At 44.2% G+C, this 24118-nt stretch overlaps 1 protein-coding gene across 4 annotated transcripts in view; it reads right to left on the minus strand.

Moving 5' to 3' along the window:
• Positions 1-2306: 2306 nt before the first annotated feature.
• Positions 2307-24118, minus strand: part of JPH1 (junctophilin 1) — a 94265-nt gene continuing 72453 nt past the window's right edge. The window contains exons 3-6 of one of the 4 annotated variants that reach the window (XM_008255639.4): positions 23962-24080; positions 11758-12407; positions 4785-4880; positions 2307-2985 (exon numbers count right to left, since the gene is read on the minus strand). In XM_008255639.4, coding sequence (XP_008253861.1) covers positions 4800-4880; positions 11758-12407; positions 23962-24080 — 850 coding nt within the window. In that variant the 3' untranslated portion in view covers positions 2307-2985; positions 4785-4799. 4 annotated transcript variants of the gene reach the window in all.

Genomic DNA, 24118 nt, shown 5'->3' on the forward strand with positions numbered 1-24118 from the left:
TAGAAACAGCACCCATATGGGATGCTGGCGCTGCAGATGGAGGATTAACCTACTGCGCCACAGGGCCAGTCACGACTTTGTTAGTTCTAACAGTTTATCAAAATCACGTTTGGGATTCAAGAGAATAGCAGGGAAGTTTTATAGAATATTGAGGAAATGCATCAAAAGTATGCCACAGAATTTGTCTGAAACTCTGAATGTTTTGGCGTCATTTAGGTACGAGCAATTTCTTTATTAATTTTTGTGATCAAATTCAAACATACACATCCAGTTCATTAATAATGTGCCTCTCCAAAACATCAAGACATCACTTAAGCGCTATACTTTTTGTAATATTTAGTGCCTTATAAGGTTCAAATGTAAATGTGATACAGAAGTCACAAAACAGGATGGCAAATACATGGCTACTCTGAAGTTGTAGGGAGTCTCCTAAGAGAGAGTTCCTATCAAGGACTTGTGACACGGATATGGAAATGGGCTCATGTAACACAGACTGCCACCTTGGACCTCATGGTATCTGTCACAGTTTCATGGCTGAGGAGTGATAATGTGGAATAAAGCTACCCAAAATGTGAAATGAACAAGCCCAAGGTTTAGTCAGATCTGGGGTTCTGCTACAGACTTTTACAACTTTTTGACTCCATGAGTTTGGGCAAGTCCTCTAAGTGCAGGAAAACTGGGTGTCGCAGGAATCCAATGAGACGCTGAAGGGAAGGTTCTTTGGAAAACAAACGTCCCCTATGCTCCTGTGCAGGAAATCGCATGTCAGCATAGAGAAGCTTTGGGTTTCCATAGTGAGAAAGACTCAGTAAACACCACTGAAGAACATCTATGACCCAACAACCCATGTAAGGAGACTCTTAGGATGGGGTCTCTCTGTATTTTGCAATGCTTGAGACACTAATATGAATTTAGGGATTTTTCCTATTCTTCCGATGAGTTAAAACATATGCAAAGCTGTTACTATGTGCTGTAAGTACTGGGCACAAACACTTCATCCTCACACCCATCCTCTAAGGTCGCTGGATGGTCACACCGATGTTGACATACAAGGACATCAGGGGCATGGATTAAAGAAGGGTCCACAACAGTCATGGCCATAGCCAGAATTCTATCCATCCTCATTGCATTCATGAGTATTCACTGCATTCAATATATTTGCTATTTTCTTCTCCTGGTAAGGCTATTGCAGAATACTGAAGTGCTCTGCAGTACCTTTGGGGAGAAGGAAACATCGGGCATAGGTAATTGCCCAATCTGGAATAACTGAACAGTCTGATGAACTGTTACACTCACTGGCAGAATATGCCACGTTGACAGCCACCTGCTGGGCTGGAAAGATGAGGCTGTACAACTTTCCAGTGCCTGGGAGGAGGGCTGCAAATGGCCCTGAGTGTGCCTGGGGAGCCTGCCTGCCACGACTCTTGAGAAATAGTTACTGCATTAAAAGGGCATGTAGAATATTTTCCAGATTTCCCAACCACACAGGCTTCACCCCAGCTCTGGCTTCAGACCTCAAAACGCGTGGTTTGGCCATGAATGTGGAATCAATATCTTTTTCTAGCACCCTGTGCTTTCCCATCCTGTTTCTAAAGTCTGTCCTGCGGAGTTGCCAGGAAGCTAATCATTTCAGTTGATAAATCTGTTTACACCCAGAGGCATTGTTTTTATGGGGGTCTCCAACATCTTAGCCCTCAATAGGAGTGATGGATGTGGGAATCTAAAAGCACTATGGCAGCTCCCTGGGAGCTGTTCTGGGGAAAGCCCTTTATTTATGATGTACACAGGCAGCTTCCCTACCTGTTGGGCCAGTGCAGGTGGCACCTGGATGGCATCAAGAGGAGCACTGTGGCTGGAAGCTATGGTGGCAGCAAAATGCACTCAACCACACACTGCGCCTCACCTTCCGAGGGCACACCTAAACAGTAGGGGCTGTGGCACCATATTTGTCTATTTGGAGGCACAATGGTCAAAAAACTTTAATGGAAAAGGGCCCATGCAGTGGGGGAGCTTGACTTCAACTTTTTAGTTTCCCTTAAAAACAGGAGCAGTTTTAAAACTCTGCACAAGGCACTGATCCAATTAATAAAAGCATTTAGCAGAGCAGTGAATCTTATTTTGCAAAATTCTCTGAAAGGCCTAGGGTGAAGGAACTGTGAAGAGGGAGTGCAGCAGTCTACCTTTGGCTTCTTTTGGTGTTGTTTTTCTATTCCTGTTATTTCTTCAGGTCTTTGACTACACCACCGCCCAAACCTCCCACGTTCCTCAAGATGCTAATTTACTCACGAAAGAAACACACCTCCAAGTTTATTAATAACCAACGTTTTTGTTTTATTAGAGCAGATACAGTTGTGAAAACTGTACATTATACATTTTGGTTTCAGGATTATAAATAAAGGAACTCACAGGTAGGGAGTTCTTTTTCACAGCAAGAAACTTTAAATAAACAAAGTCATGTTTTATTAAGTACATTGGCAGACTTCATGTGCTGTCCAAAATGTAGAGTACAGTATAACAACCCATTAGAAAGAGCCTTCATGTAAAATACAGCTGTGCACATTTTAGAAAAATACCAACAATTTGAGCTTTGTTTTAAAAAAGCTTATAAATCATACATATATTTATAAATGGAACCAACATGCTCACTTTATAAACATATCCTGTAGTTATCTGTTACCCATTATTTCCAAAGCATTACATTTTTTTAAATAAACACTTAATGAGATTAAATAGTTTATTTTCTTAAAAAAAAATCAGATTTCCCAGCGTAAGGAGCTAAGGGGCTAGGCAGGAGCAGTGAGAGTACTGAGACTGACACAGGAACTGAAACGTTTGTTCTTGGGGGGAAAACGTACTTCCTAAATTGGAAAGTCAAAGCAAAAAGTAAAAAATAAATATACAAGTTGTAATTTTTCATTTGCTCTCTTTCTGCCTTCTTCTGTATTCCATATTGGTCACACCCAGGATTCTCAACATATTGTACTTCTGAAAAAAACATCACTGGGTTACTACCCCGCAGGTGACAAAGCATCCAGCCCACACCTGTGCTAACGCCGGAATCACGTGAGCTGTCTCTTCTGCACTGAAAAGGTAGCTACCAAGGTAAAAAGAATCTGATTACACCATGCAAGTCGTGAAAACATTTAGGAACAGCTTCCCCTCTGAAATGTAATGTTTTAAAGAGATTTAATAGACACCTCTCCTCCCCTGGTTTCTTTTTAAATAATTACTTTTATATAGAGAAACTACATGGTCTTTATAAGCATGCTTCTGAGTAATAAAGGCTAAATTATAAAACAGCAAAAAAAGAAATCAGAATGTCAGAACAACAAAGAACTGCAAAAGACAAATATTTAAAATAAAAATGTCTATGCCTTTAAAACTTGAAATGAAATTACAAAAGGACTTTGAAAAACACGAAAGGCAGAAAACTGACAAGCAATGATTCAACAAAGCTGTATGCTCTACCTGAATGTATTCAACAAAAATTAAAGTTGGAAAAAAAGAAGAGCAGTTATTAATAGCATCTTGCTTAACTTTCATGGGAATTAACATAGCCACTGACAAGATTTTATTTGGTTGTAAAGTACGTCAGCAATGAAACTGAATCCTTTGAACACTGATTACTGCAGTCCATGCAACATTTTGACTATACTTCTTAGAGTTCTGTTGTCTTTCAGCTTTCAAAATTTAGCACCTCCTAAGTGCATAAATAATTCATTTCAGTCAGGTTAAGAATACTTAAGTTATTTCTTAGGAAGGTATGATGCCTTCAAGTTGCTAATTTTTAAAGAGAAATAGCCTTTGACAGGTTTAGGAAGAACACATGACAGGAAACGTGATGTATTGCTATCCAAATCAACATACAGTCACTAGCATTTTGTTGTCTGTCTTCTCCTTGAGATGCAACATGTGTGTGTTGTCCAGCCAGGACCGCAGGTGGTACGATGATGATCCATCATATTTAAATCAACAGCAAAAATGAACAGAGTCGTGCACAAGCAAACGAAACGTTCTCTCCCAGAACATTCCATGAGATGTTAGAGCAGCAGGTCATGGCATAAGACTGGTGAGTGATGCTGCTACCTATTTCTTCTAACGAGATAGGAGTGAATGTTGGAACCACGGCCACAGCAACACAATCCTCTGACCGCATTCCTCGGGCAGTCGTTTCCCCAGCTCCCTACTAAAAACGTCAGATGGTAAAATAGTAAGGCAGCTGTTGACTTCCATCAAAAGAAAAAAAAATGCAGCTCCATACATTTCCAGTTTAGTCACACTCTGCTAAGACAGATGGAGTAGCCAATGCCAAGAACGTCGCCGGATGGGGCTGCTTCAGCAGATTTTTTAAAAAGAATTATTAATAAAAGTTTTGCTCTCCAAAATGGCTGCGTGCTTCAGATCCCAGAGGACCCCCAGGGCCACAACGCATTCCCAGGGGACATGGACAGGTCCTCTGGCTGAAGTTTCCAAGGTTCATCTCTCTCGCGATCCCATCCTAATTCCAAGCCTCCTTCCCTGTGTCTGAGTCTGACTGGGGTGTGCCATTTAAAGGGCTGACGACAGCACGGCAGAGAACTGTGGGCTACCACCACTAGTTGTCATGACTGCACTGAAGGGTCAAAACAGTTATAGCGTTAAGTAACTACGTTGAATCACATTCAGGCACAGCCAAAATTAAAAGTGAAGGACAATATGTCATTGTTAAAAAAGACTCTGAATTTGAAAACGAGCAAAGAATGTTACCGACAGTGGTCTGATAGAGAAATGAAGGCTGTTCTTACCTTTCCTAATTCCAATCAAGTTAGAAAGTGAACAAAAAGAATGGCCAAGCCGATATTCAACAGCATGACGAGGACAATCATGACTGAATTAGGGCCCTGGAAGAGAAACAGAACAGGCAAGCATCACTTTTCCTGTGCAAGTCGACAGGTTACCAAAACTGATGAACACAAATATAAGAAAACCCACGTGGCTTCCAGGAAATAAGGCATGAGTGGGGACAGACATTCCAAAGTGTCTAAGTCAAAAATGGCAGTGCAGTGTTCAGATGGAGCTATAGCCGAACTTTCCACTTACAATGAATCCAGCCTGGAATTAGTTTACAGGTGTTCTTGACAATAACCTGCTTCATTTGCCTCGAAACGAGGGGACTCGGCTGGAAGCCAACGGGGACCAGAGCTGTACATTTGTTGTTAGGATGTGATCCCTCACCAAAGAAAGTGAGAACACGAGAGTGAAAACTCTCGGGAGAAAACTCAATGAGGTTCGCTAACTCTTGCTGTTTCCTGGATGTGACCCTGTTCTTAAAGTAAAAGCAGCAAGGGGAAAGCTAAGTATTTTCAGAAGTTATTTCACGGGTCCTGCTTTTGATTTTGTTCATCACAACCACAGCATCTGAAAAATCAAATTATATTTAATAAACTACAGAATTCTATTTTGATCAGCATCACTAGATCAAGTACCAGCTATAACCCAAGTTTCCCAAACCTCATGGACTTGAACCTCAGCTGCCACATCTTTTCCGACCTGGCCCAAGGAGACACCACCTTCATGAAGAAAGCCATGATTCTGGTATTACCTAGTAAAATAGTATCTAAGTCTTACATGGCATCCAAAGTATTCTAAACTGGCCTTATGAGGCAGGAGGTTTATTGTTCCCATTTCACAAATGAGGAAAAGTTCGTACTCGACCTGGATATTAAAAAGACTACACTGAAACAATGTTACAAGGCCTTTTTTCTTTGCCACTATCAACTGCTTGCTCAGGGGGTCGTCCTCCTGCTCAGCAGGTTGCACCATCCTAAAGGGGTCAGAAGACTCCATTTCTCCACCCCAGAGTCTGAGCTACTCAGCAGCCGGGTCTTGTCACGCTCACTGCTGTATCCCGTGCACCCACACATGGGGTTGCCCACTTCATCCATGAGAACCCACTACCTTCCAGCACTTTCCCAGGAGATGCTGATGCAGATGAAGTCAGTGCATTCCAAGGAAAAAAAAAAAGTAATTTGGAAGGGGAGGGGTGTGTGCAAACAAGTGTACCTGAGGTGGAAGGGTGGGGAAGGAGAAAAACCCCAGTTCTTAAATTCCAAGTCAAAGGGAGGAAAAATCAACATTGACGGTAGCTCTCTCTAATGCCAGGCGGTAGGCTAAGAATTCCTAAGTAGATTACTTCTTGTTTATTTCTCCCCTGTGATGACTCGTTCCATCTTAAGGAGCCCCAAGAGGGTGTCTCACGGAAGGTTATCCCACCGGTATGAACTAATAAGAATTAGACTTCAGTCTGTCTAATTCAGAGCTCCAGGCTGTTTTCTCTATATTACTACTGAAGCCACAGGCCTTACTTTAAAAATGATTCCCCACCAAGTTCTTAAGATGTTTTCATCTACACTCTCTAATTTTCACGGTATCAGAAAACATCAAATCTTGACAGCAACCAAGTGGCACTTTAGAATACTTGTGTCCTAAATTAATAGGAGATGCCTAACTCACGACTAACTTAAGACACAGAAGTAATGCAGGAAGCTACAATTCAGAAAATAATGATTTTTTTAGCATTATAACTCAGCACAGATGTTAAAGAAATACCATTATGACTATACATGTTGATTGGATTTTGTTCATTAAAGTGTCAAGGATTTGGGATTGTTTTAGCTTTTTTGGGCCAGTGGATTTAATTCGTAGTTCTCAATGGTAACTTAGTGATATGAAAAATGAGAAACAGTATACTGTGCTAAAACAATACAACATAGAGTTCAGCGTCTTTTGCTGGACCCCAGAAAAACAGAAGACAGAAAGTGCCTTCAGCCAACTGCATTTAACTTGCAGTACATAAATCCTTATAAGGTTCTGTGAATTTATCTAACCCTTTTGAATTGGTTAGTATTTTGGGTTTGTATATTCTCCTGGGTTAAATTTAGCTTACTATCTTTTTCCAGTTTTGGCTCACAGCTCATTGTACTGGTAATTCTGGGTTCTATGAATAAGGAATGAATGCTATATCCGGAATGAAAAAAATACATACTTTTTCCCCCACTGAACAGATCCACATATGTTTATCCTACCTGTGTCACTACATTTACGAAGCTATGTTAACAGATGACTCAGTGAAGATGAGAGTCAACCAGCCATGAAGAGTCCAAGCAGTAACCAGGTAAACAATACAAATGTGAGGGGCTGTGTTTAACAGGCAGATAGCAAGGCCTAACCTCTGTGTTCTTCAGACACCTGCGAAGGGTGCAGGGTCAAAAGCTTTAAGGTGAAGTCCAATAAATATGCTGCAGTGGCCAGTTGTTGCTTAAAATAGCAAAATGAAAAAAAAATCAATCTTGCTTCTCAAGACTGACTGGGACAGGTGTAAGCAAAGAGGCTGTGGTGGGGCAAAGTGTAAGGTCTTGCTTGCAGAGAACTCCAGGTGGCTAGAAAATCTAATTCAGGAAATGAAGAGTTTTTTCTTAATGAGACTGTCACTCATATTTAAAACCATACAGAATTTTCTGCTCAAGGAGTTACTGGAATTTTATTCATGTTCAATTTGAAACATCTAAAATCATGAAAAGAACAAGGTTTAATTTAGCATTAATAAAACTGTTTAATTACATTGATCAGGCTCCTAAGATGCTGCTTCTGGCTCTTACCAGGGGTTGCCCTGTTGCAAAACCTTACTAAAATTCTGGTATCTGGGGTCGGCGTGGTTGTACAGTGGGTTAAGCTGCTGCTTAGGATGCCAGCATCCTGTATTGGAGCACCGGTTTGAGTCCTGGCTACTGTGCTTCCAATCCAGCTCTCTGCTAATGCACCTGGGAAGGCAGTGGAAGACAGCCTGAGCATCTGGGGACCTGCCACACACATGGGAGACCCAAATGGAATTTCAGGCTCCTGGCTTCAGCCTGGACCAGCCTCAGCCATTGCAGCTATTTGGGGAGTAAACCAGTGCATGGAAGACCTCTCCCTCTGCCTCTCCCCTCCTCTGTGATACTATCTCTTTTAAATAAATAAAAGCATTTTGGAAGCACATAGAACTTGTACCAGAAACATGAATCCACATGTGTGACCAGGTGTCTGGAGGAAGGTTGTGGCGTAAGCCCTGAAACAGCCTCACTTCTCCTATGCAATGAATGAATGGGCTCTGGTGTTAGTCTGTGCCCCGGAAGATTTTCTGTACTTCTAGGAGATCCGTATCTGGCACGATCCCAAGGATGGGTCATATCTACTGGAACACTGAGGAACTACTTATACTTCAACTAGGAGAGCGCTGAAACAAACGTAAGAAAAGCCAATGCTTCCTGAGCACTTGTTCTGTGCTAGGCACTGTGTGAGGATTTAAGTATCACCTCATTGGATCTCCTTTTAAGAATTATTATTATTTACAAGAGTTACGGGGTAGGGAAGATATCTTCTATCCCCTGGTTCATTCGCTGGGGGTGGGCCAGACTGAAGCCAGGAGCCAGGAACAACTTCTGGGTCTCCCACATAGGTACAGGGGTCCAGGAACTGGAGCCATCTTCCACTGCTTTTCCAGGTGCATTAGTGGGGAGCTGGATTGGAAGTGGAGCACCTGGGACTCGAACCAGTGTCCATATGGGATGCCGGCATTGCAGGCAGCAGTTTTACCTACTATGCCACAGTGCTGGCCCTACTTGGTTGGTTCTTCACAACCACAGGAAATAGGGTCAGATAAGGAAACCAACACACAGTTAGGAAAACTTGTCCAGTGTTACACAACTGCTAAGCAGCAGAGCTGGGATGTGAACCCAGGAAGTCCAGCACCAGTGTTCAAGCTCTGAGCCCCGAAACCTGTCCCACCCCAATCACATAAAGTGTTTGAAATTCGATTCAGTTTGATTGTCTACCCTATAGACAAGAGATTCCGACCGAGACTGGAGCTCTCGGCTGCTCACAGATAGCCCTGACTGGTTCACTCTGTTTTCCCTCAAATGCCTGGCTTCGTGTGAATGTTTCTGTGAACTGTTATTTATAAACCACTAGCGTATACACTTGTCTTTCTAGCTCAACAGTGCATGTTGTTCTGCATTGTTTTACAGGCTAGTCCTTGACCAGCCCTGTGGTGGTCGCTGGTACTTCCTGACTCCTGGGGAAGAAAACAGGAGTATGAAAGACAGCTCAGTGTCTGAACCCTGGAGGCAGCCTGAAGCCCAGGAGACCCCTCTTTCTGCCCTGGTGTGTGCAGGGGTGCTCTAGGGACGGACATACTGAGAGATGCAAGATGCTTGGCTGACTCCAAGAATCAGAGGAACTGCAGGTAAGAGCTAGGGAATGCGACCGCGCCCCCAGCCCCTGCTAATGTGTAGTACACAGGTTTCCCTTTGTGCAATTCTGGAAGTTAACTGAACCCCACTACTGGGTACCCAGAGGCGCAAATGATAATGACCTTGCAGTGCCTGAACTTCTCTCTTTTTAAAACAGGCAAACTAACATGAGATTTCTATAAAAATTTGTAGAAAAATGGGAAAAAAATGAAATGTGATAAAGTACATTTTCTACAAACTTTTTAAGATTTATTTATTTGCAAGGCAGGGTTAGAGATTTTCCCTCTGTTGGTTCACACCCCTAAATGGCCGCAATGGATAGGATAAAGACAGGAGCTTCATCTGGGCCTCCCATGTGGTACAGGGGCCTGAGCACTTGGGCCATCTTCTGCTGCTTTACCCAGGGCATTAGCAAGGAGCTGGAGTGGAAGTGGAGCAGCACATAAGGGGTGCTGGCATCACAGGTGGCAGCTTTACCTGCTATACCACCATGGCAGGCCCCTTCCACAACTTGTCTGTATGTGAGGCTTTATTAACCTGTAGATATATGCAGGGCCTTCAACAAGTTCTTGAAAAATCTGAATTTTCTCTAGCTTCCATTTTTCCACAAACTTTTTGAAGCTCCCTTGTACATACTAAGTCAAATGAGAACTGAATTATTTATCAAATTCAGTAGAGATAATAATATCAGGATACTGACATATTGGTGTTAATTTTTTTTAAATGTCTGCTTACAGAATATCTCATTTATATATGTATATCTCTGTTTTTTTTTTTTTTTTAAAAATATGTTCTTTTTTTTTTTTTTTTTGACAGGCAGAGTGGACAGTGAGAGAGAGAGAGAGAGAGAGAGAGAAAGGTCTTCCTTTGCCGTTGGTTCACCCTCCAATGGCCGCCGCTGCAGCCGGCGCACCGCGCTGATCCGATGGCAGGAGCCAGGATCCAGGTGCTTTTCCTGGTCTCCCATGGGGTGCAGGGCCCAAGCACCTGGGCCATCCTCCACTGCACTCCCTGGCCATAGCAGAGAGCTGGCCTGGAAGAGGGGCAACCGGGACAGAATCCGGCGCCCCAACCGGGACTAGAACCCGGTGTGCCGGCGCCGCAAGGTGGAGGATTAGCCTATTGAGCCACGGCGCCGGCTTATATCTCTGTTTTGAAAACTAGTTACTGCACCTGGCATTGTGGTGTAGCAGGCATAGCCAGTGCCTGAGAAGCCTGTATCCCAAATGGGCACTGGTTCAATTCCTGGCTGCTCCTCTTCTGATTCAGCTCCATGCTGATGCACTTGGGAAACCAGTGGAAGATGGCCAAGTGCTTGGGCTCCTGTACCCATGTGGGAGACCCAGAAGAAGCTCCTGGCTTCAGCCTGGCCCAGCCCCAGTCATTGTGGCTGTCTGAAGAGTAAACCAGTGGATGGAAGATCTCTGTTTCCATCTTTCAGACTTTCAAATAAATAAATAAATCTTAAAACAAAAACAAAAACAAAAAAATTTATCTCCATGGAGGCTGAGTCTTGGGAAATTAGTTCAGTTAATCTGATTACTTATTTAGCAAATTAAAAAGTTAAGAACCTGGGAGGGAAAACAACCCAAACGAGTGTTTTATAGATACTAGCAAAATAAACATAAGACTTGCAGGCATTATGAGTAGAAACTGATGGTTGGACTACATTCTGGTTGGTCAAAATATCCTACACCATGATGCAAGTAGAGAGGGGTCTTCCAAAATATTGGCTGTGAACTGTGGCTTCTTCCCTAAGCCACAAGGCATGTGAGCAGTTTGACAGGTCAGCCAGTTAATTATTGCATCAACAATTACTTAGCTTCAGTAAGTCTCACTTGAAGGGGCGTGCATTTATCAATAGCATACAGCTTTTTGGCCATGTAATAAACATCTTAAATGCGTAAGAACCAATAACAACAACTAGCATTTATAGGAAAACTGGAATCACGCTGTTGAAAATCTTACCATGTTCTAGCTACAAAGTCTGGCTATCTCATTACAGTCCAAACTAAGTGTATATGACAGGAGTTCACCATGGCTCTCAGGGATGTTGTCTTATGCAAAGATGCTGACTTGCAGGGCTCACATGAGGACTCTGACCTTGTTGGAGTCCTCGTCTTTGCACAACCTCTGAGAGGGGCAGCCCTTTGAGGAGAGGGGGCGTGACTCCCTCCCAGCGATCAGAAGCTCCAAAAGGAAATGCTGGCATGGGCTTACTAGAACAGGATGCCCGCTGGCGTGGGCCAAGTCTGTCTTACCTGAATGGTGCCCATGGTGGGTGGCTGAGCGAGCACAGGGATTGCTGCTTCGAGAGTCCTTTGCGGTCTCAAGCTACAAATGTGTTATGCTCTCCTCTAAACCACCCAGTTGTCCCAGGATTTCTGTTAGCCCGGCTGCCATCGAGGGGCACGATCACCCCAGACTGCTCCTTGAGAGAACCAAAGGAGGGGAGAAAGGAAGAGAACAGACAGCTTGCGAGACTTACTGAATTGGCTTCTCTTTCCATGGAAGGGCACGAATCATTGCTTGCTGGATTCTTTGGTATAGCAAGTTCAGACTTCTTAGCTTTTGGCTCAGCTTTGCTTTCTTTGGCAACTGGTTTTGTCACAGATTTCGGGGGACTCCACTTGTTAGGCGATGGCTTGTGCACCAGTGCTGAGGAAGATGGGCTCGATCTGTCATCGTCCTCCGCGTCTACGGGAGGGTGCTGGGGGGCGTGCAGTTTCACGTAGTAGCCGTGATACTGAGAATGCAGCTCCCCGTTACTAGGGTTGGGGACGTGGTGGCGGCCAGAGTACTTGGACTGGGACACAGCGGCTCCTACCTCCTTCGTGGGAGCCTTGGACGTCAAGGGCTTATTGACAATGGCTGTCACCTGCTCCTCAGCCACACCCCTTTTATCTTGATTGAGTCTTGCCCCTGAGCTGGGGTTTTGCTTCTTTGCAGGCTTTGGGGGGGAAGGCTGTGGAGAGCGGCTGTACTTGGGACTCGCCTCTGGAGACCCTGGGGGTGTCGTGCCTTTGCGATAGAAGTGAGGAGATTCCTTTGGTGTAGGTGGCTTTGCTGGTACCTTTTCTTCAGGGTTTTCTTTAGCATCTACACCTTCCTGAAGTCTCTGTTTGATGTAATCAGGGCCTGCAAAAAACAAGAAAAAAAGAAAAGAAAAAAAGAAACGAGAAGATGATAAAAATAAGGTACCGAAGTTGGTCAATACACACGGTAAACACAAGTGGTATTGCACTACATCCTATACCTATGTTATGGGTCTACTAAAAAAATAAGAATAAAAAAGGTGTAAAAGCCTGTGTGGTATAGGTCTATATGTATTTCTACTAAATCAGTTTATCCTCCTCTCCTTTTTCCTTTTAAATATATTTAAAAGGCTTTGACTAGAATGAGCACAGTTCATTCCATTACTTATCCTATTCTGATAGCTCTGAAAGTTAAATAGTTCTGACCTCCCTACTAATGGTATTGTTTCACCTACTTGCAGGATGTGGAGGTGACATCCATGTTGATCACGCACTGGTCACAAGACTGTAATTAATCTGCTCACGTTACATGGTCTAATTAAAACACCGAAAGTATACAGTTTAGCAAAGCTATAACCTGACTCATCTGCGGCTGAAGTTAATAAAGTGTAAGCAAGAGAAGACCCTGTAGCTAGCGGTCTTAATAATCTCAATTAAGGGATCCTGAGCATTTTCTAGCCAAGAGCAACCTGCATAGTTTCGGTTGCACTCTATGAAATCACTTCCAACCTGGTCCACTCACAGCTGGGAAAACATGGATTTGTGTCCTTGGTGTTCTGTCAAGGTAGGCAGTTGTCGTTGGCTCTAAGGATACCCTACCCCTATTTTTTATATAGTTTGGGGTTATTCATAATAATAGTGATTTTTTTAATAAATGGAAAAATTTTCATTTTTAAAAACCGCGTGGTGGGGGCCAGCGCTGTGGTATAGCAGGTGGAGCTGCCGCTTGCAGTGCCGGCATCCCATACGGGTAATGGTTCTAGTCCTGGCTGCTCCACTTCCGATCCATCTCTCTGCTGTGGCCTAGGAAGGCAGTGGAAGATAGCCCAAGTTGTTGGGCCTCTGCACCTGTGTGGGAGACCCAAAAGAAGCTCCTGGCTTTGGATCTGAGCAGCTCTAGTTGTTGAGACCATCTGGGGAGTGAACAGCAGATGGAAGACCTCTCTCTCTGCTCTCTGTAACTCTGCCTTCAAATAAATAAATCTTAGAAAAAACATGTGGCCCAGCTGCATTGTGATTTCACAAGGAGTGTTTGTAAAGAGACAGCATGTATACTGTAAGATGGCACAGGCCATAAGCTTATGGGTGCCAGTGGTCCAGGAGGGGACACTGTGGGTCCCCTAAAGTAGCATCCTCCTTCTGGGTATACCAGCTCCCAGCCTCTCCCCAGTCATCAAGACACACGTGCCAAGGTTGGCTTCAACCTGTCCATCAGCCACTGCTCATCCAGGGAGGTGAAGTCGAGGTCATATACTGAGTAGCTGACCTTGTTGCAGATGGGCGAGAGCTCAGAACATAGTCCCTTAGGTGTGCAGGGGAGAAACTATCCCAGCTGCTCCACAGCACCGCCATCTTGTTCATTTTCCTTCCTGCCCCCAACCCTGACCCTCACAAATAATTTGTACAGAGGGGCTGAAAACAGCTGTCCTTAACTGTTAAAAACACACATTGCAGATTTACAGTTTCACTTGCTCTTCCCCCTGCGATCTGAGTAAAAAGTCATTGCAATCAGGCTGCTGTTTCTTCTACAGATTATTTTCCAAAATTTAAAGTCAAACCAAAATCTTAGGTGTCACCTGAAAAACCCAACAGTCACAGAGCTCTTGAGTATCGCTTTTCAGATAAAATGAAAAACCACACACAAAGAGATGCTGAAGCGAGAAAGGGGCATTTCTGAATAGCTCCCCTTGCCGGGTGAGCTCATGCCCTGGACACAGCAGTATCAACACAATTTCCTTCCACCAGGATGAGAACGTCACGCCATGGACTCCGGTTTCCCAAATCTGTCAAGACCACATGCCAAACATTGAGATCTCCTTCCTAAACTTGGTAAGCACTCCATTTTTTAAAACTGGCAACTTTCTTTGAAATCCTCCAAGAGAACTGGCAGTGTCAAGTCTTGGGCTGGTGAAAGGCATGTGACTTGAAGAAAAGGAGTGACTGTGACCATTCAAAAGGCGATGCCTTTGTTTCTGAATTCTTCCTTGGTGTGCGAGACCAGACATGGCATCGACAGAAACAGCATCATGAGCACAAAAAAGTTAAGTTCCTCCGTCAGCTGACTTGCCCCATCAGGCAGCAGTGGGGAACTTCTTTCTGCCAAGGGCCATTTGGGTATTTCTAACATCATTCCTGGGCCATACAAAACTACCGACTCGAAAATTAGCCTTCTGTAGATTTATTGAATTTTGAGTACTCCCCACCCCTGCCGTGCGGTCATTTATGCTGGTCTCTCATGGAGAAGCCCCTTGTCATTCTACTGCAAATGTATTTATTTATTTACTTATTTATTTATTTTGACAGGCAGAGTTAGAGAGAAAGAGACAGAGATAAAGGTCTTCCTTCCGTTGGTTCACCCCCCAAATGGCCGCTGTGTCTGGTGCGCTGTGCTGATCCGAAGCCAGGAGCCGAGTGCTTCCTCCTGGTCTCCCATGGGGTGCAGGGACCCAAGCACTTGGGCCATCCTCCACTGCCTTCACAGGCCACAGCAGAGAGCTGGCCTGGAAGAGGAGCAACCGGGAAAGAACTTGCTCCCCAACTGGGACTAGAACCTGGGGTACCAGTGCCGCAGGTAGAGGATTAGCCTAGTGAGCCGTGGCGCCGTTAGCAAATTTATTTTTTTAAAGCCCCTTTGGAAGAACTACAAATGGATAATACATGAAAAAAAAAATACTATCACTAGCCATCAAGGGAAACACACATCAAAACCACAATGAGATATCTCCTCACGCCTGTCAGAACGACTATTATCCAGAAGACAGAGAGCAACAAATGCTGGTTGGATGTGGAGAAAGGGGAACTCTTACACACTGTTGGTGGGAATGTAAATTAGAGCAGCCACTGTGAGAAACAGTCTGGAGATTGCTGGATTTCTAGTTTTTTTTTTTTTTTTTTAAAGAAATCTCATTCCTGGGTACATGCCCAAAAGACACAATCTCACAGTATTAAAGAGATACCTGTACCACCATGTTCAAAGAAGCACTGTTGATAATAGCCAAGATATGGAATCAACCAAGGTGTCCACCATCAGATGAATAAAGAAAATGTGGCAAGCTTCATTCACGATGGAATACTATTCAGCCATAAAAGGAATGAAATCCTGTCATTTGCAGTAAAATTGGTAGAACTGGGGACACTGAATTGAGTGAAATAGATACAGAAAGAAAAACAGCATATTCTCCCTTTTATCTGGGAATGAAAGTTACTAAAACAAAACGCAACTTAGTCTGAACACAGAATGTTGATTACTGCAGGCTGGGAGTGATAAAAGGCTTTTGGAGTAAAACATTTAGGGGATGCTTTGTGACAAAAAAAAATTTAATATGAGATACTAACAGGAAATGGGGTGAGAGATACATGGGAATTCTGTTACTACCTCATAATTTTTGTGTTGTGAAATTAAAACTATTCTGAAATGTTAAAAAAAAAAAAAAAGCCATCTCCTTCTCTCCTGCGATTGAGTATGCTTATTCCTGATGGAGGCTGGTGCAGTGCGTGGGGCTTGCACACTTTCCCTTCACTCTCCCCACACGTTTCAGCACAGTTGCTTTATCTGTGCTCCGCTATTTCTCAATTTTATAGCAGTACTGAACTACCCAGCTAGGTATGGTAGTGAACGTACTGTGCAAAGAAGATTAAAATAGTCAAGATTCTTGGAGCTCGCAGAGTTTTAATCTAAGGCACATAGCGCCGGGTCAATTACACCAGTGGTGAAGTACCTTTACTGTCTTCAATCGAATGGGTCAGCACAAGAGTTGTTTTTCTAATAAAATAAACTGCCGATGATGTACCTTAAAAGTGATTAATGTAAATACATATGCAGGAAAGGGTATAAAAAATTAACAGGCTCCGGCAAATATCATTGGTTGCACCTTAGTTCTAAGAAATAAAGCTGTGCCAAAGTCCATGTGTTTCTGAAGATGTGAGACGGACAGTGCAGCTTACACATTTAGGGTTTATCCTACTGACTTTGCATTCCAACTGCATTTGTTGCAGACATGGGAGCTGCTTTGATAGACTCCAACAAAAAGTGACAGTGACTGGTGACCTAGCCAAACCTGCGAGAGGCCATTTCTTGGTGGGAGCGTGGGGTGGGTGGGGAGGAAGCTCAGGCAATTCTATCATAGTGGGACCATGAAAAATAGCTTTCTAAAGACAACATGTATGGGGTTGCTGTCATCTGAAAAAAGTATAAAAACCAGTCATACTTAAAAACACAAAACGCATTTTCAAGTGCTTTTTATCAGCAGTCAAAAGAATGCTTCCTATCACTCCATTTATACTATCATGAATAGGCCAAGTGGAGAATGATTGGGCCACTGGAGGAATTTGTATTAATGGATTTTCAAAGCTACATTTTAGATTCCATTGAATATATTTCTATTTATTAACTCTCAAATACCAGCCCATTCACCTCTTTAACCTCTAGAAATCTGATGTATCATCTCTTTGGGCACAGTTTTCCTATCCCAAATGCATTAGGAAAGGCATGTCTTACCTGATTTCTTATGCCCAGTCTCTTCCCAAATTTGTGAGAGGGTAGAGATTCAGAGAAGGGGAAGTTGGGGGAGAGAGAATTCCAGTGACCGAAGGCACTCTTATTGGCTGGCATCCTCAATGGCCAGGACTGGGTAGGCCTGATGCTGGGAACTCAAACCAGGTTTCCCATGAGGTTTGCAGAGACCCAAGTACTTGAGCCATCATGGCTACTTCCCAGGATGTGCACTTGCAGAAACTGGGAATTGGGAACAGGTACTCCAGTACGTGATGAGGCCAAGTGCCTGCTCCTTATGCTCACTCTGTTAAGATGAGCTTTTCTGGTGCCGTTGCCCAGATTGATCTACAGGGCTTCTGATGACACTTCAAATAAGCTAAGGGAATTTTCTACAACAGTGGAAGCATATTTTAGCACCAACTTTCAGATTTAAATTTTTTTCTAGCTTTATTATACAACCCATGGTGGCTGGCCCACGGAATAAATGCACTCCTGAGCAGCGGCTCCTACACCGGCCACCTCTCAGATGCATCAGGGATATTATTCCTAGAGGTTTCGATATAATAAGCACACACCAAAGCCTGGAAATCCTCATGCTCAATAAATGCTTAAGGTGATTCTAACACAACCCAGCTACAGGTATGTGCAAGCATGCACAAAGTCCATATGCTGACTAGACATGGACCTAATCCCAGCCTTATGCAACTCCACGCAGCTGGAAATGGTTCCAACAAGGCACAGTCCTCTGCTGGCTGACCACACAATGAGCATATATACAGCTAGATTTTCCAGAGTAAGAGTTAGTGCCCTTTACTATAATGCAGAAGACAGAAGTGTTTCCTGGACTGTTTTCTCTTGGTCGGCACATGTTGTACCTGCTACTTGTTCTGTATAGTAACGTGTGGCAGCGTTGCAATGCCAGCAACATAAAGCTGATGAGATGCAGCAGTTCATTAAACAGTCAGGCCAGAACCCTGCCAAGGAGGGAGCTATGACAAGTGTTCATACTAGTTGTAGTAGGGACTTTCCTCTGTTTTTATAGGCACTATCTACAACTCCTAAGGGATTTTTTTTTTTCCTTTGGGGATTCACTTTGGAATGAAGACAGATCCCAGTCACATGCCACACAGCATGAAATAGCCACATTCAGCATGTCAGCCACCAGCACTGGAAGGTGATGTCTCACAGTTGGCACAGAGGCTCTGAACAGATAATGGCAGATGGCAGCAGCAGGGTATCCAGTTCTTCAGAGTGAGCCTCAGTGGGCTGGCAATGGGCAGAAGAGCACCATGAACATGCTGGCACCCCCGCCGCCAAAACAAAAACAAAAACAAAAAACAAAGTCTACTAAGGCACTGCTGACACCAAATGTTTTGTAGTGACAGCAGGAGTCATTCAACAGAAAGTAGACATTGTCTCCGGAGTACCAATCAGTGAAAGGACCAAAGATTCTAAAGAGATGACAGGGGCAGGTGTTTGACCAAACAGTTAACATGCTGGCTAGGATGCCTGGGTTTGATTCCTGGCTCTGGCTCCTGACTCTGGCTTCCTGTTAATACAGACCTTGCGAAGCAGCAGTGATGGCTCAAGTAAGCGGGTTCCTGTCACTCAGTGGGAGACCTGGATTTTGTTCTTGGTGCCCAATTCTGGCCCAGCTGTTGTGGGCATCTGGGGAGTAAACCAACAGAAGGGCAATCTCTTTCTGCCCCATACATTAAAAAAATATTAAAAAGATGACATGACTATTGGCATGATCACCTTTGTGTTCTATATGGAATGAATGCTACTTCCCCTTAGGATTTTACAGCCTTCTCTGTCAACAGTACCAGGATTCTGAGACCGAAGCTTCCGCTGGGATGTGCAGTGCCTTACACTTGGTTGGCGCTCAATTCACATTTGTGTAAATGGATATACTAAAATGAGCAAGTGGTAAGAATAGCTAGCAAACTCATGAATTACTAATTTCATGTCAGCCAGCAGACTATTTAGTTTCCATTTTTTATGAAAAAATTGTATTCAGAATTTGGGGTTTGGGAGGTGAGCTTAGAAGTCATCTATTCCTGGCTGCTTCCCTTTCCTTAACCAAAAATAGTGCCTATTAATGACAGGTGTAGACAATTATGTAATGAGGATGTGAGTGCTTTGATTTCTACACACTTCTCGTATCAGAAATGCAAGCTTAGCTAACATTGGTTCCTAGTAACCTATACTGAAGAATTTCCTTTTATCTTAGCTAATCAATGTACTGTACACCTGTCAACACTTAGGGCATTTCAAAAAGTTCATGGAAAGTGAGATTAAAAGATATATTTTGGTGCAGAAAATTTTTGAAATCCATGCATAAAGGGACTTGCAAAAACATTCATGAAAAATGTGCACTATGAAAAACCATGCATGGATTTCTAACATTTCTTTGCAACAAAATCTTTTTTCCTTTTAAAAAAGCTTATTTTGATTTATTTGAAAGAATGATAGAGAGACAGAGAGCAAGCCTGAGAGAGTACATGCACTCTTCCATCTATGGGTTAATTCCTCAAATGCCCACAAGAGTCAGGGCTGGGCCAAGCTGAAGCCATGAGCCAAGAATCCCATCTGGATCTTCCATGTGAGCCATCACTTCGAACACCAAAGTGTGCATTAGCAGGAAGGTGGAATGGAGGTGGAGGTGGGATTTGAACTCAGGGACTCTGATATAGGATGCAGGTGTCCCAAGTGACAACCTGCTGTGACACAATCCCCACCCTTCAACTTTAACTCCATTTTCCACAAGTTTCTGGAGTTCCTTGCACATGCTTAAACACGTGTAGCCTGGACAAGTGTGCTAACTCCCAAGAGGGCTCAAAACAAATTCACCACATTCCAGGGTAGTCTTTCAATTTCTCTAACACAGGCACAGCCCCACTGACAAATATTATACCCCACTTAATATCACTTGAAATCACCTGACATTATAAACACATATCTTGATGGAAAGGAAATTGGAATGGTTAGACAAAAAGCCATGCATATAGTTTCCTGATTGCCCTTCCCCTGCGTCTCAGCCCCTCCAACTTTCTTGGAGAACACCCTCTAAAACTCTATCTTAGCCTTGCTGGCCTGGGAATCTTATTGTGTCCACTCTTTGAATTAGAACTATCTCAGGGGCAGACTCACATTAGCAAAGTGCACAAGATGGCTGTATGATACCAGATGGCCATGAGCAAAGCAAACGTCACAAAGGCCAGTGGCGTCTCATTGATACCACCACCAGGTATATGTTCTCCCTATTTGCAGACCTTCAAGAAGAGCACAACCAAAATGAGTTAGTGGTGAATGTGGAACCAAGACAAGGAGCCCGAGATGAATCGAGTATCCAATGGCATCCAACTGCTAACTTCATGCATTGGTTTCCTCGTCAGGACCATCGGCCACACCCTGGTGCCTCCAGTGCTCTGCAGCCTTCCTCAGAATAGGAATGCCTTTGCCAAGGTGACTGCAGTCCCCCAAGGTCTTGGCTCAGGCTGTCTCTCCTCTGGGCAGGGTCTGGATGCACACTGCCAGTGTTTGCCTCTGTGACTCTCTCCTCTCCCTTTTGAGGGTACTTCAAGGAGTTTGCAGAAAATACAAAAGTTTATTGGGGTGTAAAAATTAGTTTACATCTACCTGTAGTTTCTGTAAATATGCATTTTCCATGAACTTTTTGGAGACCAAGTCAGTCTTTTGGTGCTTCTGTGCAGCCAATCAGGAAGTCTTGCAGGTCTGAGAGCAGTGCTGTCACTTAGGAACACCTGATCTCTCTTTGTGCAGCCTATTGAGCTCATTTTCAAGTTTAACCCAGAGAACAATCGTCCTTCTAAGTCCCTGGGGGTGACTCGCTGTGCTGTTCCCACTGATGGCAAGCGAGGACCCTGTGCATGTGTGTGATCCTCTAAATGTAAGTCTGTGTATGTTCACTTGTATGCATTTTATTCTCTATTACAACTCAAAACTTTCAGTGATACGGCCATCCCACATGAACCATAGAATGATACGGCTTTGAACTAAAGGTACAAGGTGGAACTCAGTGGTAAATATCCAAAACACTGCCAGCTCCTAAAACCAGGCAACATAGCACCAAAGTGGTGAAAGTGTAAGCTGTGACAATCTTCTCCCCAGAGTTCACCACTTCTAGACAGGGACACATGCATTCTAAACAACGGAGACATTTATAAGTGGGACATGTAAATTAAATGCGCAGCCTGACTTGGAAGTGTTTGAAAAGCCCTTTTAGCAAATGTCTATCTGATTTGATCACCCTGTAAATGCAATGGAAAGCATGAGTTACTCTCCCTTGAGACGATCAATAATACTCAGCACAGAAAAGCCTTCTATACAGTTGCTGACGGAAGTGTTGGCTGTGGGTCAAAGGGGCCTGCAGCCTCCCCCTTAGCTCTGGTCTCCGACCGACTCGCTGTCATCTCATGCTACTGGGCTGCATTCATTACTGACAGACAACTGCTCGTATGAAGCGGTTTTAGCTAAGGGAGGGTGGAATTACATTTTCCCACAATATTTTTCCTCTCCAATGCTTTTACAGCCTGAAAGCCTTTCAAAGACCATTCGGTCTGGGAAACAGAGATGGCCTTCCTCTTGGTGACACGTAAGAGAAATCCAGAAAGATCCTGCTGCCCAAGAGCATGGACAAGGGAGCCAGGCAGTCACATCTGCAGACAACAATAGGGAGTCTGTTGGCTTTCAGGGCAGCTCAGGCCCACACCCGCTGGCTGCCCAGGGTCTCCCCAGTGGCAGCAGCACTGGGGAGCACGGGACCATCCCTGTGCCACCGCTGAACTCCTTCTACAGCTCTCACCCCCTTGAACAGCTAATTCGTCTGTGAACTTTAGGCACCAGGGAAGTGTGAGTTCATTTCACACCAGAAAATAATTTTTTTCTTAACAGGTCACTACAAAAAACAATGCAGACTCCCTTTCCTAACAAAATCTATATATGAAGTAACTGATTTAAATCCTATGCAAAAGGATTAAAAAAAATGCATGTGAAAGAAAACACACATTAGCATTGGTTGGCTCCCTTGGACTTGAACTCCAGAGAAGTTACTCTGGAAGGGTGTTATCTGTCACTCAGCAACTGGACCAGGCCCCTCTGCAGCCTTTCCCTCAAACAATCTGCACCTTTTTTTTTTTTTTTAATTTGACAGGTAGAGTTTTAGACAGTGAGAGAGAGACAGAGAGAAAGGTCTTCCTTCCGTTGGTTCACTCCCCTAATGGCCGCTTCGGCTGTCGCTGCACTGATCTGAAGCCAGGAGCCAGGTGCCTCCTCCCGGTCTCCCAGTCAGGTGCAGGGACCCAAGCACTTGGGCCATCCTCCACTGCCTTCCTGGGCCACATTAGAGAGCTGGACTGGAAGAGAAGCAACCAGGACAGAATCCGGCGCCCCAACTGGGTCTAGAACCCGGGGTGCCGGCGCCGCAGATGGAGGATTAGCCAAGTGAGCCACGGCGCCGGCCAATCTGCACCTTCTTAACCTGTCCCTCAACTGTCTTCTTTCTTTGAAGGGAAAAAAAACAAATCAATCCCCAAGCCAAAAATCTGCAGGTCATTTCCCCATCCCTTATTGCAGGCAGGTTCCTAGCTGTTCTGTGGATCTCACTGTTCTGCTCACCTTGATTCACCCTGAAAACCACAGTGATGCCCTGTGGGGCCCACCCAGCACCCCCTCACTGGAAGCAAACATGTACAAACCTACACTGTGCAGGGTGCTGGGCCAGGGGCCGGGTGGCAGTGACACAGCTGGACTTAAGAAAGACCAATGTCAGGGCTGGTGCTGTGGCGTAGCAGGTAAAGCTGCCACCTACAGTGCCAGCATCTCATATGGGCGCCTGTTCAAGTCCCGGCTTCCAATCCAGCTCTCTGCTATGGCCTGGGAAAGCAGTGGAAGGTGGCCCAAGTCCCTGGGCCCCTGCACTGCGTGGGAGACCCAGAAAAAGCTCCTGGCTTCGGATTAGTGCAGCTCTGGTTGTTGCGGCCAACTGGGGAGTGAACCAGCGAATGGAAGACCTCTCTCTCTGCCTCTCCTTCTCCCTCTGTGTAACTCTGACTTTCAAATAAATGAATCTTTTTTTTTTTTTTAAAGAAAAACCCATGTGGAAAAGTCTTTTCCCAAGAAAAGGTAAATTGTGCTATTCAGAAATGTAAAGGAATTATTTTGATCTCTTCACCCAGAAACTTGCTGATGCCTCTAACACTCATTAGAAAGCTTATCAAAAATGGAGAAATGTATATAGAAAGGTGATTCTTACTAATTTGTAATTTTTAACAGTCACCAGTGTATTATAAAAAGGGAAACACTCTACTGGGAAACTACTAGAAGTGAGTTAAAAACTGAAACTACTACAAACCATCGATTACTATTTTATAATAGCCGAGGGGCAAGATGATCAAAATAATTTCTTCTGGAGTTTTCACTTTCATTTCTTCCATCATGATGTGCCTTTTCCTCCCAATCTGTGCAGATATCTGTGTTCTAAAGACAGTTTTACTGCCTAACCATACTCCTTTGAGCATTAGCTCAGGTTCATTAAGATAAAAAGTGACAATGCTTACTGGCTCGTCTCTTAGCGCCACTGTTATTGCTACTGGTGTCTCTGATCTTGTTATAGCAATCTGCCTGATTATCACCAACACAGCTTTTCTAATCAGACACTTCTTTTCGATTCCCATCCTGTGCACGGCCATTAGCTTCCTGGTCCCATGTGGCTGAGGGTAGGGATGCCGGAGGGGGATATACCGGGCATGACTCAGGTCTCCGAAGCTGAGACTTAAGACACCAGATGACATTCAGCCCTGTATGCCCCTGCTTGTTTTGTAGCACTGCTGACATTCCTAAAGCACAGAGCTTCAAGTGAAAAGGAAATAAAACCAGAGCCATGGCTCCCAGTGCCCCCGTCAAAGGAGAACTGCTTTACCTGGCTGGTAGAAGTCAGGCGACAGCTCCCTGGCCACAGCTCTCGCGATGTCGCATTCCTGGCGGGCGGCCAGCGCAGCCTGGTCGGCGGCGTCAGCTTTCGCTCTTGCGTGCGCAGTCCTACACGGGGCACAAAAGGGCCAGTCAGCAAAGGCGGC

This window comes from Oryctolagus cuniculus, chromosome 6 (assembly GCF_964237555.1).
Source record: "Oryctolagus cuniculus chromosome 6, mOryCun1.1, whole genome shotgun sequence".
Taxonomy (NCBI): Eukaryota; Metazoa; Chordata; class Mammalia; order Lagomorpha; family Leporidae; genus Oryctolagus; species Oryctolagus cuniculus.